The sequence below is a fragment of the Crotalus tigris genome, unplaced genomic scaffold, assembly GCF_016545835.1.
Source record: "Crotalus tigris isolate CLP2741 ecotype Arizona unplaced genomic scaffold, ASM1654583v1 scf7180000017605.3043972, whole genome shotgun sequence".
NCBI classification, from domain to species: domain Eukaryota; kingdom Metazoa; phylum Chordata; class Lepidosauria; order Squamata; family Viperidae; genus Crotalus; species Crotalus tigris.
This window is the reverse complement of record NW_024096508.1, coordinates 2,135,763-2,150,045: the sequence shown is the minus strand read 5'-3', so window position 1 is coordinate 2,150,045 and position 14,283 is coordinate 2,135,763. Positions and strand designations below refer to the sequence as shown.

Below are 14,283 nucleotides of genomic sequence, written 5' to 3'. Positions count from 1 at the left end.
AGAGTGTAATATGAGTAACGATTTGAGGTAGTTAGATAAACACCCATCAGACTATTTTCATACATTTCATTTAACATTTATGACTATTAGTTTGTGGAACAGGCATCTACGTGTGCTTCAACACAGTTCTTTTTAAAGCCTGTAGTAATATATCAAAATCTTTTAAGAACATCTGCAATAGTTTGATTCTTAATAGATGTCCAGAAAATTAGACATATATATTCAACATTTATTAAAAATGATAACAACTCCAAATCATGTTCTGACACATAGCATATGATTGGGACATTTAATCTCAAAATATAAGCAACCTATATGAAATTTAAAACAATAAGTATTCAGAATGGTAGGAGTATCACAATATTATTAATTTTACTTTTATAGCAAGGACAGAATGATTTAAAAAATGCTACAAATTGGTAATTCTGGAAGAACTACTATATTCAGTTTTTCAAGCATGCCTGTAGTGCATATAAATTAGTTTATAAAAGGCAAGTCAAATTTGAACCTTGACTTAGGTTCATATCTAAAAAGTTATGCTTGAGTAAAAACTTTAAAATAGCTTCCTTGAAATTCCATAAAGCTTTATATAACGTTAGTATCAGTTTTGTGTTTTTACAGAAACCTGTTCATTGGGGCAGGAAATAAAAATATATTTGGACATAAGGCTCAGGCAAAGTTAAATATGGTGGGTAGATATTTTTGCATGAAAATTTTGTTAATAAGAGAAATAGAAACAAAATCTCCCAAAATAATTATAAAAAAACTTCCAGAATATCCTTCTAGGCATGTTGATCTGGTACATCAATCCTGAGGACTCTTACTTTTGATTTATAATGATATTCTTTCAAATACAGCTTTACAGATGGAGGAACAGGAAGGGCATTTATGCCATCGTAAGTTGTAGTGTTACAAATAGCTGTCCTGCATAGATGTTGAAGGGAAAAAGGGAAAGTTCTATGTAAGGGAGTCGAGAGAAGTGGCTCAAAGAACATACAAGAGCTTGGATCTTTATAATGTTCTAAAAGTCCAGTAATGTCAGGGGAATGGAAGACACATGGATCATGAGCATCAAAGCTGAAGTTGTGATTCCATTGTTCAATCCTGGCATGAAGAGAACGACTATAACGCCTGAAACTAACGGAAAACAAGTAATCCTCCTGGGCAGAATCGCGTAATAAAAAAGTCCCCTCTGGCTTTCCATCTAAAAGTGCTTCTGCAGCGTATTTATCCATCACTCCCCAGTAACATGGGTTATTATTGATCTGAAGGAGGTCAGGAACAAGACAATGAACATAATCAATCTGGGTGTGATATCTGAGTGGCATCTGCAGCAGGTCATCCTCTGCTTCCCACCGTGGTTTGTTTCTCTTCCTGGAGCTAGTGCAGAGTGTCATTACTTCATCATCGGAGTCCATGTCACTTTCCTCTCTGCTGATCTTTAGCTGCTTACCTATGGCAGATTCCTCTTGAGGATCACATGGATAGGAAGCATTATCAATAGCATTATTTCCCTGCAACACAGCGGAGTCTGATTCACCTGCCCTCTCAATCTCTTTCAGTTCTTCATCTTTCCTTTCACCTTTTGATGAACCCATACTTAGCCAGCTTTCAGATATTTGTTTGACAGGGGCAGTGTGCCGCTTGATTAAATGCCATCGAAATGCTAGCTCAGATCGTGGTGGAAAAGGGCATTTGTCCAACATAAGCTCACTGATATGTATTTTTCTCTTTGGTGAAAGCCCTGAAGAATGCCGAGTGCTACAACTCTTTATGGGGAAACACTGTCCCATCGCATCCTGCAGTTTCTGTTTAAAAGTACGGCCTAGGAACCTGTGACCACATACATGTTCCAATTCCATCTCAGTTGAGAAACAGCTCTGTTTTCTCTCCTGATTCCTTAGACTTAATGTAGGTTTTCCTGAGGCATTTGCCATCTCAGCATTAGAACTGTTCTCATTCTTTTTTGTCCAGGAAAGCTTCTTTCCACTCCATACGTATCCGTCCTTTCTGTCTGCACTCCTGCTCCGGCTGGTTTTGGGTCTCACATCTGCATTTTTAGGTTTCCTTTCTTTATTTTCTGCCATGCTTTAATGTTAAATGCTTCATAAAGATTCCTGAACTAATGTAGCCAAAATTCTTCACAGAAAGCACTCCTTGTGTGTTCTGAGGCTGTACCTATGAAAATGGAAAAAAGGAGTATTCAAATGTATTTATTTCTCACATTTCTATGCAACTAGAACTTGAAGACTGTTTATAAGACTAAAAAGAATAAAAAAAGGTTAAAAACTCAGTATGAACTTTTAACTGCTCAGAATAATATGACCACCTTCTGCAATGTCACTGATTTAATGTTTTGGAGAACAGGCTATTTCAGAGGGGAAGGGCATCATCAGAAATACTTATTCCCAGGCCACTGGTGAATTTATTTCATGTGGAGTGGAGACCTACAATATTGTAACATGGAATGAGTATATGTGATGGGTTAATTTTACCTAGGAGAAAATGGTCTTGGCAGTACCTCTAGGAGCCAACACACTTAGGGCTTTAAGAGTTAAACCCAACACTCTGAATTATACCCAGAGGTTTACTGCCAACTAGAACAAAGCCAAAAATATTGGTGTAGCTTAGCAGTAACAGCTCTTTATATCTATACAATATAGATATAAAAATATCTATAGAAATAGTAGCAAGCAGATCATGAGAGACCATCTCCAGGTCCTTAGGGCCAATTGCACTAGCCAGTTGGACCAAAAGCCATCTTGCATACTTTACCCATCTGCCCATCAAGCAGTTATCACAAAACTATGAGAAAGCTGTGAGAAAAACAAAGTGATGGACCTGTCCTTGTAAGGCAAGTGCTACCCTACCTAGAGTAACCAACAAAGTAGATAAGGAAACAGATGATCTCTGGGCAAACAGTAAATCCTTCTTGTTTGGATACAGCCCCAACTTTTTTCATCCTATCCAGCCCCTCAAAGCCTCCAGGCACTAACAGAAACCTCAACACCATTCCGGTAGTACCTCCCCACAGACTGATGGATAACTTCTCCAGCAGCCTCACAGGGATGCTAAGCAGCAGGAGAGAGAGAATCAAACACACGCAGAACCAACTTTTCTCCTCCACTACCACTGATTGTAACTACTAACTACCACCGATTGTAACTACTAACTTAGAAGGAGGAAAATCATTGTGAAATAGTGGCACCAATCCTCAAACCACCCAGGCTAGCAAAATTACATTGTCAATGACACCAAAGGTCACTGAGAGGATTAAATGCATTCCTGTCATCCAGGTTGTGACAAAGCTTTTCTACTAGAGCAGTGGTTCTCAACATGTGGGTCGGGACCCCATTTGGGGTCGAACGACCATTTCACGTGGGTCACCAAACAAGGCTGTCCGCCATTTTCCCCTTTTCTTTGGCCACGCCCCTGGCACCTGGTGATGTATAAGTGGTTCAGGAACTGTATTATGGGGTCACGGCATTAGAAAGGTTGAGAACCACTGTACTAGAGTGATTAATGTTGTCTCAATCCAATTCCTAAATCTGGCATATACTTAACCAATTAAAATGGATACCTATAAGCTCCTTCTCAAGCAGCTTCTTTTCCAACCGCCTTAATTGGAATAGTAATATTGGAGACTAGACAATAATTACCCAGATTTTGGGGTCCAGGGGAGTCCCCTTCAAAAGGGGGGACATTAATGTCTTGTTATAGGCAACTGGGATAATCTCATCCACCAAAGAACAGTTATGAATCTCCTGTACTCATCTCTTCTCTCCTGCTCTGGCTATCTGGAAGCGGAATGGGATTACTTGATGCCGCTACTCGATGCAGCCAGCAAGTCCTTGCTGCCAACTCGCTGCTGCCCGCCCTCCCGGCTTTCCATCCAGCATCTGCAGTGAGTTATCCTCACAGCAAATTTACAGTGTTGAGATGTCCTGGAAAGAGATGGCAGCAGTGAGTAGGCAGTGAGGACTCAGCTGTGGTGAGAAGGCCTCCCCTGCTGGCCATGTCAAGCTAGTGGAATCGAGTCATCATAGATCCACCTGAAAGAGCCAGGAAGGGCATGGATCTACAGATGGCTGAGCTCATGCCACAAAGCCTTATATTTGTTTCATCAAATCTAATAAATTCCAAGTAACATAAGATGTTGTCCAGTCACCATTTCAAATCCCACAGATGTGGAATCAAGATTCTGGTGAGAATTTGAGCAACTTTATCAGTAAACTTAAAACAGCCAGACAGTAAATGCTCTTTATTCCCTTTGCAACAAGATATTAGTAACTTTAAATCGGACATCTGGACAACAGTCTGATGATGGAATGCTTCACCACCTTTATCATCATGGTACAGTATGGAACATGTTACCTATGTTCAGTTAAGTTCATCATTAATCACTTATCAAGATATATATGAAACAGAGCAGGCAGTCCTGCTTCCTGCACACTTGTAGGACACCACAAGTATACATATTGCAACCAGATTACAGCCCTTTCCAAGGAATATTCTAGCCCAATGTAAGGAAAATCTGGTAGCCTATCCTACCCTAAGCTTAAATCTACTTCAAAGAAAAGGATATTTTGGATGAGATTTTGAAGGATAACTTCAAAGTAAACAACTAACTGCAATGTTGTGTGTGGATCTAGCAGTTTGTGAGTGATTCTGTAGAAAAGGAAAAACTATACAGTAAAAGATTAATACAGGTATTCCTTGATTTATGATCACAATTAAGCCCAAATTTTCTGTTGCTGAACTGTCATTAGTCACTTTTTTTCAGTGTTATAACTTTGAACTGTCATTAAAAGAATGATTGTAAGTTGAGGACTATCTGTAAGACGAATAAGACTGAACAAGACTGAACTTGGTCAATTAAATTCAAATGTATACTAAACATAATTTTCTTTCACAATTATTTGCTTATTCTCCCATTTCCCTGATCTCTTACAGTGATAACAGTACTGAAGATAATATATGTGCCAGAGAAAGCAGGCAGCAATTCAACTCTACACCATTTAGGCCTCCACTTTAATACTGTTTTCCCCAAAGCTATGCCTTTGATTTCAGGGTTTTTTCTCCCAAGGTGTTCTGACTAATACAACATCTTTTAATTTCCCTGAATAATCTATGAATTGAGACCTGCAGGACAGTTCTATGCATTTTACATTCAGTAATGATTACTCTAGGAAATATGTATACTGTATATGCATGAAGTCTTTGAATGTCAGACTTGAGGGCCTTACTGAACACTCAGCTGTAACTTCAGTGTTTTAAAGGACTTAAGAACAGGAAACAGGAAGCTTCGCTTTTACTTAGATGGGGGAATATATATGCAGAAAAGCTGTCCAAACAGAAATAAAATTTTGCTCATAAAGACAGCTACTAATAGTAGATCCCATCTCTATGGAATGTTAAAAAAATTGCATTTTATGATTTCTTCTTTGAAACTTTCATGGCCTCTATTTAAATTCCTTAATAAAACATCCTTAAATTTTTAGAGTCACTCCTCATCTTTTAGGGCTTTCAGATAAATGGATCTGTGAGTGATAATGTTCTGAATCACATCTAATTGAATTCTAATCTAATTAGCTTTTCAGAGCTTCCTCCATTATCATGTTAGGACAGACAAACTATAAGTTAATTTAACTTCCATTCCTGGGAAAAGTCCATTTTCCCATTTTCTTTGCCTGCCTTTGGACAAATGCCATATTCAAGCTTGAAAACCATTCAACAGCAAAAACACAAACAAAAACCCAAATGAGAGATAAAGTAGGTCAACAACTAAAACATAGTCAGAAAATCATGTAATGCTTCTTACAATACTAGTTCACACAAGCATGATGTTAAGAGATGCTATTCTGTGCTGACATTTTCAGGTCATTCTTAAGACAGAAACTAATTAAAATATGTCACAGATCAGGTATTCTAGTCATTTGCTTTTTAAAATGAGTTTTTTGAAGGGTATCCCAAAGGCACTTGAAGCACCCTAGGCTTTATGTCCTGAAAAGGATTATAAAAATAACTTGTTTTACTAAAAGCAATTTTATAAAACCCTGACATATGAAAATGCTTTTAAGGAACCGCAGAGGAAAGGAATGACATTACATAAAGTAAGACTCCCTCAAGGTCTAATTCATGCACAGTACATGCCTTTCTTTGGCTTATTCTTTTGTGTATATTTTTTCAGAAGAGAATTTAGGGACACAATATTTTTGAAGTGCGTCATAATAGCCTCTGGATCAGCTAGGCCACTTTATGAAGACTGCAGTTTTGAAAAGCATCTTTAAATATAAGCTTATTATGACATTACTATGATATTACTAAATCCACAGGAAGAAAGCCACAACAGAAGAAGGTACACTCTTGCTTGAAAATCAGATTATTTCTCACAGTTTGCAAGATATGGAAACTCTATAGATGGAATATATGTAAAGAGAAAGTGTATAAAAAACCAAGTTAAGATGTGTACCCAGTGGTGGGATTCAGCCAGTTTGCACCAGTTCGGCAGAACCGGTAGCTAATTTTTTGTTGCTCAGGCCCAGAATGGACTTCCGGAAGTGGCATCCACATAGAGAAACGGTTCACATATTTGAATCCCACCAATGCGTGTATCCTTGTCCTGAGTTCTTTTCAAATCCATTTGAGGGTCATCCCAATCCCATGAAGCACACTTGAAGTTACAGGGGCACCAAGTAGAATACATATGAACCAAGGAATTTGAATGGATGTTGATCAATAGTTTAATTTAGCACAGGAGCAGTTTCATTTGTGCCTGATGTCTTCTTACAAATCTCCTGGTTAACCATAATAAATATTGTTCAAACCTCTTATTGTAGCATTCATCAGATTCAACTCTTCAAGAGTCAGGAGGAGTATATAGTATGGGTTTCCTAATTTCTATCCTCAAAATAACAGTCCTGTGGGATAGGTTGGTCTAGATAGTAACTGATACTCTTCCTAAGGTTCTGCTCAATCAAGAATTGGTTCCCTCATTCCCTCCCTGGAATGCAGTTGATCTGGTCCTGGAGATTTAAACTCTCACATTAAAGAACTATTCCTTGACCATGGTTCTATCAATCTCTAATCCTGCCCCTTTACCTTGCTCTTCATAGACTTTGCTGGTAGAACATATACTTTTTTTGGAAACAAATCAGAACAGGAGTTGAATAGTGCTACGTTTTCTTTGCTATTTCTTAGAGTAGAGTATAGAGTAGAGTAGAGTAGAGTAGAGTAGTTGGAAGTAACCTTGAAGGTCTTCTAGTCCAACTCCCTGCTCAGGCAGGAAACCCTATACCAGGGGTAGGCAACCCAAAACACTTAAAGAGCCACTTGGACCCTTTTCCCACCAAAAACAAAACACTGGGAGCCGCAAAACCATTTTGATATCTAAAATGAAGATAACGCTGCATATATCCTTTTTTACCTTTATTATAGGTGTGTGTGTGTTTGTGTGTGTGTGTGTGTGTGTGTGTGTGTATGTATGTGTGTGTGTGTATATATATGTATATGTATGTATGTATATGTTTTCTGAGGTTTTCGCGGGTGTTTGTATGTAGGTCTGCTCGAAGCACGAAGCTGAAAACACCAGCCTGAAGATGACGAATGGGACTTCGTCGAAACGTCGCCAAGACACTTCCAATTTTACGCGGGAGAAAACCCGAACAACCAAAGACCTACATGTATGTGTATATATATATACATACACACACACACACACACACACACACACACACAGGTAAAAAAAGGATATATGCAGTGTTATCTTCATTTTAGATGTCAAAAGGGTCTCTCTCTCTCTCTCTCTCTCTCTCCCTCTCTATCTGCCCTTGGTCTGCCACTCCTCTTCCCCCGCTCTCTTTCTTTCTCTCTCTCTCTCTCTCTCTCTCTCTCTCTCTCTCTTTCTCTCTCTCTCTTTCTCTCCCCCCTCTCCTATCTGCTGCTCACCTGACAAGCTTCAGGCTGTTGTCCAACAAGATCAGGGGTAGGCAACCTCGTCTCTTTTATGACTCATGGACTTCAACTCCCAGAATTCCTGAGTCAGCCTAGCTGGGCTAGCTAGCTCTCTCCTGCCCTTCCTGCTTCCTGCAGAGACGCAGCAAAGGGAGGAGCTCCGCCCAGTAAGCTTTTCAGCTCCTCGGAAAACACTGTGAGTCCACTCTCTTTTACACACACACACAAAAAAAACACAAACACACACACACACACACACACAGAGAGAGAGAGAGAGAGAGAGAGAGAGAGAGAGAGAGAGAGAGAGAAGCAGGGAAGCGCAATTCCTCTCTCTGTCTCTGTCTCTCTCTGCAAAGGCAGAGGAGGCTGGGAGCCGCAGGGGAAGGCTCAAAGAGCCGCATGCGGCTCCGGAGCCGCAGGTTGCCGACCTGTGCCCTATACCATTTCAGACAAATGTTGACCAATCTCTTCTTAAAAACGTACAGCGTTGGAGTATTCACAACTTCTGGAGACAGGTTGTTCCACTGATTGTTCTGTCAGAAAATTTCTCAATTCTGTCCTTGATTAGTTTCATCTATTACCTTCATTCAGTAGCTGGCATACTGATTCTTTTCGAGTTATTTTGAACATGTATCAAGATGCTCTTTTTATAGTTCTTAACATCTTTTGCTAAATCAGCTTAGTTGAAGCTTTCATTTTCTACAATTATAGTATTAGATTACCTGTCAATACTCTCCCTAAATGACTGGACCTCTTTCCATTTCTTATATGTCCCCTTTTTCCCCCCTTTCAAACTGAAAACAATCTGGGCATGCAAAGGTTAGTTCCAAAATACCAAACTATTCAGAGTCAGAACAGAAGAGGATCCTCTCCCCAATTATTGTATTTCACAATCAACATAACTTTATCTTTTTCTTGGTAGGAGGGATAAAGCTTTGGACTGCACCATCTATATTACTGCAGATTTATTGAAACCAAACACCTTGATCTTTTTGGGTAGAAGAAACCATAAAGCAAAAGGAATACAAGTATCCTGTCTCAACGATTAATGCTTTTATATTAATTCAATAGTTCTCAAAAGGTAAGGTGTGACCTCCCAGGGAGTTGTAAGCAATTCAGAAAATAGTCACAACTAAAAGAATGACATTGGTGTGGTAATCAAGTTTAGGCTTTAGGGTATTACTAAGCTTATAAATTGGTTTTCAGCTTCCTTTTCTTGTGAATTGTCAGCAATACTGTATTTTTCAAACTATTACCTATGTAAAAGAACATTAGTTTGATAAAGTTTTTTTCATATTTTCGTATCTGTTTATTCTACAAAATGTTTAATCAATTAAAATCCTTGTTAATTAAACTTGTCCATTTTTTTGTACTTTAACTTAAGTGCAATAGTTAAGGCACCAGGATAAAATCTGGAAGACCATGAATTCTGTTTCCACCTTAGGCATAAAGGTGGCTTTAGGCCAGTCACTTTCTCTCAGCTATAAGAAGGCAATGGCAAACCATTTCCAAAATTGCAAGAATTAATCTAAGGATTAATTTGGGCTTGGCTTTTCCTAGAAATATTTGTATGTTTCAGGCATTTCTGCTCATGTGGTATATAGTAGTATATCTATAGATTTTGGAGTGTCTATAAAAATGTATGTTAGTTATGTGTCAGTTTTATATATTTTATAAAGCTGTAAAACTATGTCATGATTTTGTTTAATATATTCACATTTAATTATTAAGAGTAACTGGTATATTTATTTTTTATCTGGCCCTAATCTCAATGAAATCATTAGCTTTATTTGGGGGAAATCACACAAATTCATTATTTAAACTACAATATTACAGAGTTTGAGAACACCTCTTTTGGTTTTTAGAGGAATTTTAAAAATTCTCTATATAATTGAAATCACAGACTTGTTTTTTCCCAGACTAAGAAATAAGCTTGTCAATATTTTAGAAAAAGACTGTGAGCCCACTATTTTTCTAAAACATCGACAAGCTTTTCTTATTCTGGGAAAAAGCAAATCTGTGATTTCAATTATATAGAGAATTTTCCTTTCTATATTCGGCCCTCTTTCAGCCCTAGTAATCCTCTTTTAATAAACTAATTGAGATGATAAAAGAACAAAGCTCTCACTTCTACCCTCTGTTTAACTAATATATTCTCATCATTTTATATCTTTACTGATCATAATATTGCCACTGAGAAATATTCCTCTTCCCTGACTTATTATTTTAGGGTTCATACATGATCACTCCGTCAGCAAGATAAAAGATCACTTGAGCAAGATAAAAGTACTTTTATGTTATATTAAATGTTATATTAACACAGCACTATGCTGAACCTAATGATAGATTTACAGCAATACCTAAGTCCACAATACACAGTTAAAAAATCTTATGCATGTAAATACCAAATACTATTAACACAAATTGGGAATATAACTATCATCATAAAGGCCAGTTATATTTTGACAGTCTGGTGACAAAAAAACAAACATAAATCCAATTCAAAAGAAGCAGTCAAATAAATTGTATTCATATAGATTTACTGAAGGCCATATTTCATTCTTGTTCTCCTTCCCATCAGATTCACCCTCTGTGCTTCATAATATATAGACATTTAAACTAAATACACATAGCTTCATGTCAGCTAATGCAACAAAACAAATTAAAGTAAATGGCAGTCTAGTTATTAAGTAAATTTTCACCCGGAGGGCAGTATTAATGGAGTGAGCCATTTGGGAAGTCAAGATATGGCATCTGCTTTATTTTAACAGAAAATTAGAAGAGGTGATATAGACAGGTCATCTCAGTAGAAAGAAGGCTTGCATCTTCCATTTGTAACTGGCACTTGAAAAACATTTAAATGTGAAGCTAGCTCTCACAGAAACAATAAAGCAAAGAATCCTTTTGAGTTCTATGATTTTTGACTACAACAAAAGTCATCATAGCATGAAAATCACTGAAGAGTTTTAGCTATTGTTCCTTGACACATGACTGCTTCTATGACTATAATGTCATATCTTATCTAACAGAGAGCATGGAAATTGATGCATTCACTTTAACTTCACTTAAAGCCTGATGTGGATTTTATCCTAAAGGGAGAACATACGGTACATATTTGACTGATCTTTTCCTACATCAAATCAGGAGGACAGAATATTGCTAGAAGCCATGTTCTAATTCTTTTCAAGTGCACATCATCACTTTTCTGATACCAGATTTTGACTGGAACAGAAGTTGCATAATGGCTTTTGCATATTATCAGGACCACATAAGGCATTTGTGCATCATTTTACAAATACAATGACTGAAAATGAAAAGATATTATTATTCACTTGGAAAATACTACATTTAGCCATTTTGCAGTGAATTTTACATAAGAAAAGGAGGATATCATCACTTCAGAGTTTACTCCCTCTCACTAATTTGTTAACACATATTATATTACCAAATGTTTTTTTCTTCAAAATAAAATCTGCACAGGTGATTTATCCTGAACATTCATGTATGTTAGATATAAGGAATAATATATTGCACTGGACTTGCCAAATACATTTTGGATTCAGAGATGAAAAATCCATAGCAGCTAGTTGATATGGAACACAAGTAATTCTGAATGTCTCCTATTTCAACCTTTCCTAAATGAATGACAGCTGGGTAAGTATGTACCAGAAGTTTTTACGGTGAGAACTTCCCAATAAGATTGGGATCAGTTCAGCTCCAGTAGAAGCTAAAATCAGTAAATTCTCTTGATATTTCGTCTGAAAATCCACAAGGCAATTGAGATGAGAGAAGAGGCAGATGTGCCAAGCTAAAGGACTTGCAAAATCAAAGAGTAGAACATTATCCAAAAGAAAAAAAGTAAAAACCAATTACAGTAAGATTGAAATGTATAAAGAGAACAAGCTGATAGAAAATTGTCTACTTTAACTGCTCTCAAGCCTCCTAGATGGCTCCACTTAGTTTCATTCAACCTCAAAAATCATTTCTCACAATTCTCCTAAAACTGCAGATGTTCTAAATAGATATTAAATGGTGGCGAAAATGCGAAGAGCATTAAGAACATTTTCTAAAATAAAACAGAAGTTAGTTATCCACAGATATTTTGGTATGTCATGCTTTAATGCTACTGTAAGACATGACATTGTACCAAAATATTTGATTAGCTAGTTGATGACTAAATGATTAGAACAATATTTTAATTAGAACCAGTTAAAATATAATACCCATTTTCCTAGGAAGAACATAGGCACTGAGTTTTTTTTAAAAAAAAATAAATTTCGCTACGCGTCCACAAAATGATCTACTCGATTAACAAAGCACAGCATGAGACCAAAAATATTTCCCCATGTAGTGTAAACATGACCAAATAAGCTATCCAAAACTATTTATATATTTTGTCAGCTAAGAGTCAGCCAAACTAACTTCACAATACAAGTGGGCAGGAACAAGAATTCACACGCCATATGCTTTCTCCAACTTTTAGTTTTTATTCTAAAAACAGCAGCCTCAAGATGAAAATATGAACAAATGGCTTTTGGAATATTGTCAGTAAATGTCCCACAGATGTCTATTTCAATTAGTCTAAGTGACATTTCCATGTAACTTTAAAGACTTTAAAATATATTAAGAAAGAATTGCCAGATGATGAACTTTTTAGGACTACAAGTAGGCAAATCAAAGCTCTTTAGAACAGAACATCTAAAGATGAAAATCTTCTAACCTTAAGACCTACCATTTCTTGGCTAAACTTAGAAGGTGGATGCAATCACTACTAAACACAGTGGATATTTCCCATGAAATCTTGCACTTCAAACAACCAGCAATATAGCTATTGGCCACAAATTCTGAACATTTTATAATATGCACTTCCAAAATTTTAAAAGAAGCTTTGAAAATGATACTTTTTCTAGCATAAAATTTCATTTTTTAAATAAAAAAACTGTTGCATTTAACTGTTTTTAAAAGTTATGCTGCTGAAATGATGGCTGTAGCTATGAAATTAACATTGAAACTAATTTTGTTTTTTCCCCTTTTCCTCCAACCACCAACAGTAGATATCTATCTCAAATTCAAATTCAATTCAGTTTTTCTCCCCAGGATTTAAAGAAACATTTCACCAAGAAGTCGATTGTGGTAGCTAATAAAAGTTGAGTATCTTTATTGGAGAGGGATAACTTTGTCAGAATGAACAGATGCCAGTTCTTTCCATCTCTCCCCTTCCCCATGCCCTGTACATGCTCACCTGCTGCTTATCCGAAGAAACATTTTGAAGGGATGCCAAAAAGCAGGGAAGAAAGAGAAACCGCGTCCAATACCGTGGCACTTACAGGCACCACGGCTCGCCATCAGACACAAAGAATGACGGAGCAACTGCACAGCTGGAGGAAGAGGAGGAGAAAGGGTCGGGGCTGAGGGGTCCAAGGATGAGAAAGGAAAGGTCGGAATGGAAGGGGAGGGATCTTTACCCCTCTCCCCGTGTGTGTTGTGTGTGTGTGTGTGTGTGTGTGTGTGAGGGAGGGAGAAAGGGGATTGGAGGATGAGGATTGAGAAAATGAAGGAATGGGGGAAATTGAAGGGTATGCTAGGAAAAAGTGGCTGAAGATGGATGGAAATTAACAAGGAGAAGCAATAACTGCAATTCGAAATCCATTCGTTTGGGAGAAAATCCCTTTACGATACACTGGAAGTTATTTCTGGTTACACACGGTAGCTGCAAAGGAGAGAAGAATGAAGATCTAGAAAAGCTTCAGAAATCTCGACATATGGAAAGGGGAGGGGGGAAACAGTAAGAAGGGAAAGGGGACCGCGGCCAAGAAAGCTGCTGCTAACTGCAAAACAGGAGCGTGTTGTTTTCTTTCTTTTCCCCTAAAATCTGTGTCTCCAAAGAAGCGTTGAACAGTGGGAATAGTACAGAACGGGCAGGAAGGAAAGGAAAGGAGAAAGAAGGGCGACTGAGGAAACGGAGCAACGCCACGATTTTCGAGGAAAAAAGGGGCTAGGAAGGACGCAGAGCCAGAGAAGCCCGGCGGCTTTACCGCCTTTCCTTCTACCCCACCCTTCCCGCCGTCAGCCCGTCCCTCAGCCTTGCTGCCACAGGCACGGATTTTCCTCTCCCCCTTCCAGGCGGTTATGACGGCGCCGACGCAGCCCGGCCCGCCCCGTGGCCTCTGAGACAGGATCCAGCCGGCTTAGGGGGGCGGGACCGAGCGAGAGACTGAAAGCATAACGGCCGAATGAGAAGCCAAAGAAAAGCCCGGCCCGCCCTCTGGCGCCGAAGATGTCACTCGGAAGCGAAGCGCGGGAAAACTCGAAGGACGGCGGGTGAGTGAG

General features: G+C 38.2%; 2 protein-coding genes across 2 annotated transcripts in view; one reads left to right on the top strand and one right to left on the bottom strand.

The window, feature by feature from the left end:
- Positions 1-215: 215 nt before the first annotated feature.
- On the bottom strand, positions 216-13,332 carry SOCS4 (suppressor of cytokine signaling 4). Its single transcript, XM_039321233.1, has 2 exons — positions 13,196-13,332; positions 216-2,178 (listed from the first exon to the last, which is right to left on the bottom strand). The coding sequence occupies exon 2, from the start codon at positions 2,085-2,087 to the stop codon at positions 783-785; it is 1,305 nt and encodes a 434-aa protein (XP_039177167.1). The 5' UTR covers positions 2,088-2,178; positions 13,196-13,332; the 3' UTR covers positions 216-782.
- Positions 13,333-14,149: 817 nt separating this feature from the next.
- Positions 14,150-14,283, top strand: part of WDHD1 (WD repeat and HMG-box DNA binding protein 1) — a 30,218-nt gene continuing 30,084 nt past the window's right edge. The window contains exon 1 of the mRNA XM_039321204.1: positions 14,150-14,274. The gene's annotated coding sequence lies outside the window, so the exon portion shown is untranslated. The remainder of the gene's footprint in view (positions 14,275-14,283) is intronic.

Bases quoted from the DNA above. Each gene is read 5' to 3' on its own strand.
- SOCS4 (XM_039321233.1), bottom strand. From the start codon at position 2,087: ATGGCAGAAAATAAAGAAAGGAAACCTAAAAATGCAGATGTGAGACCC.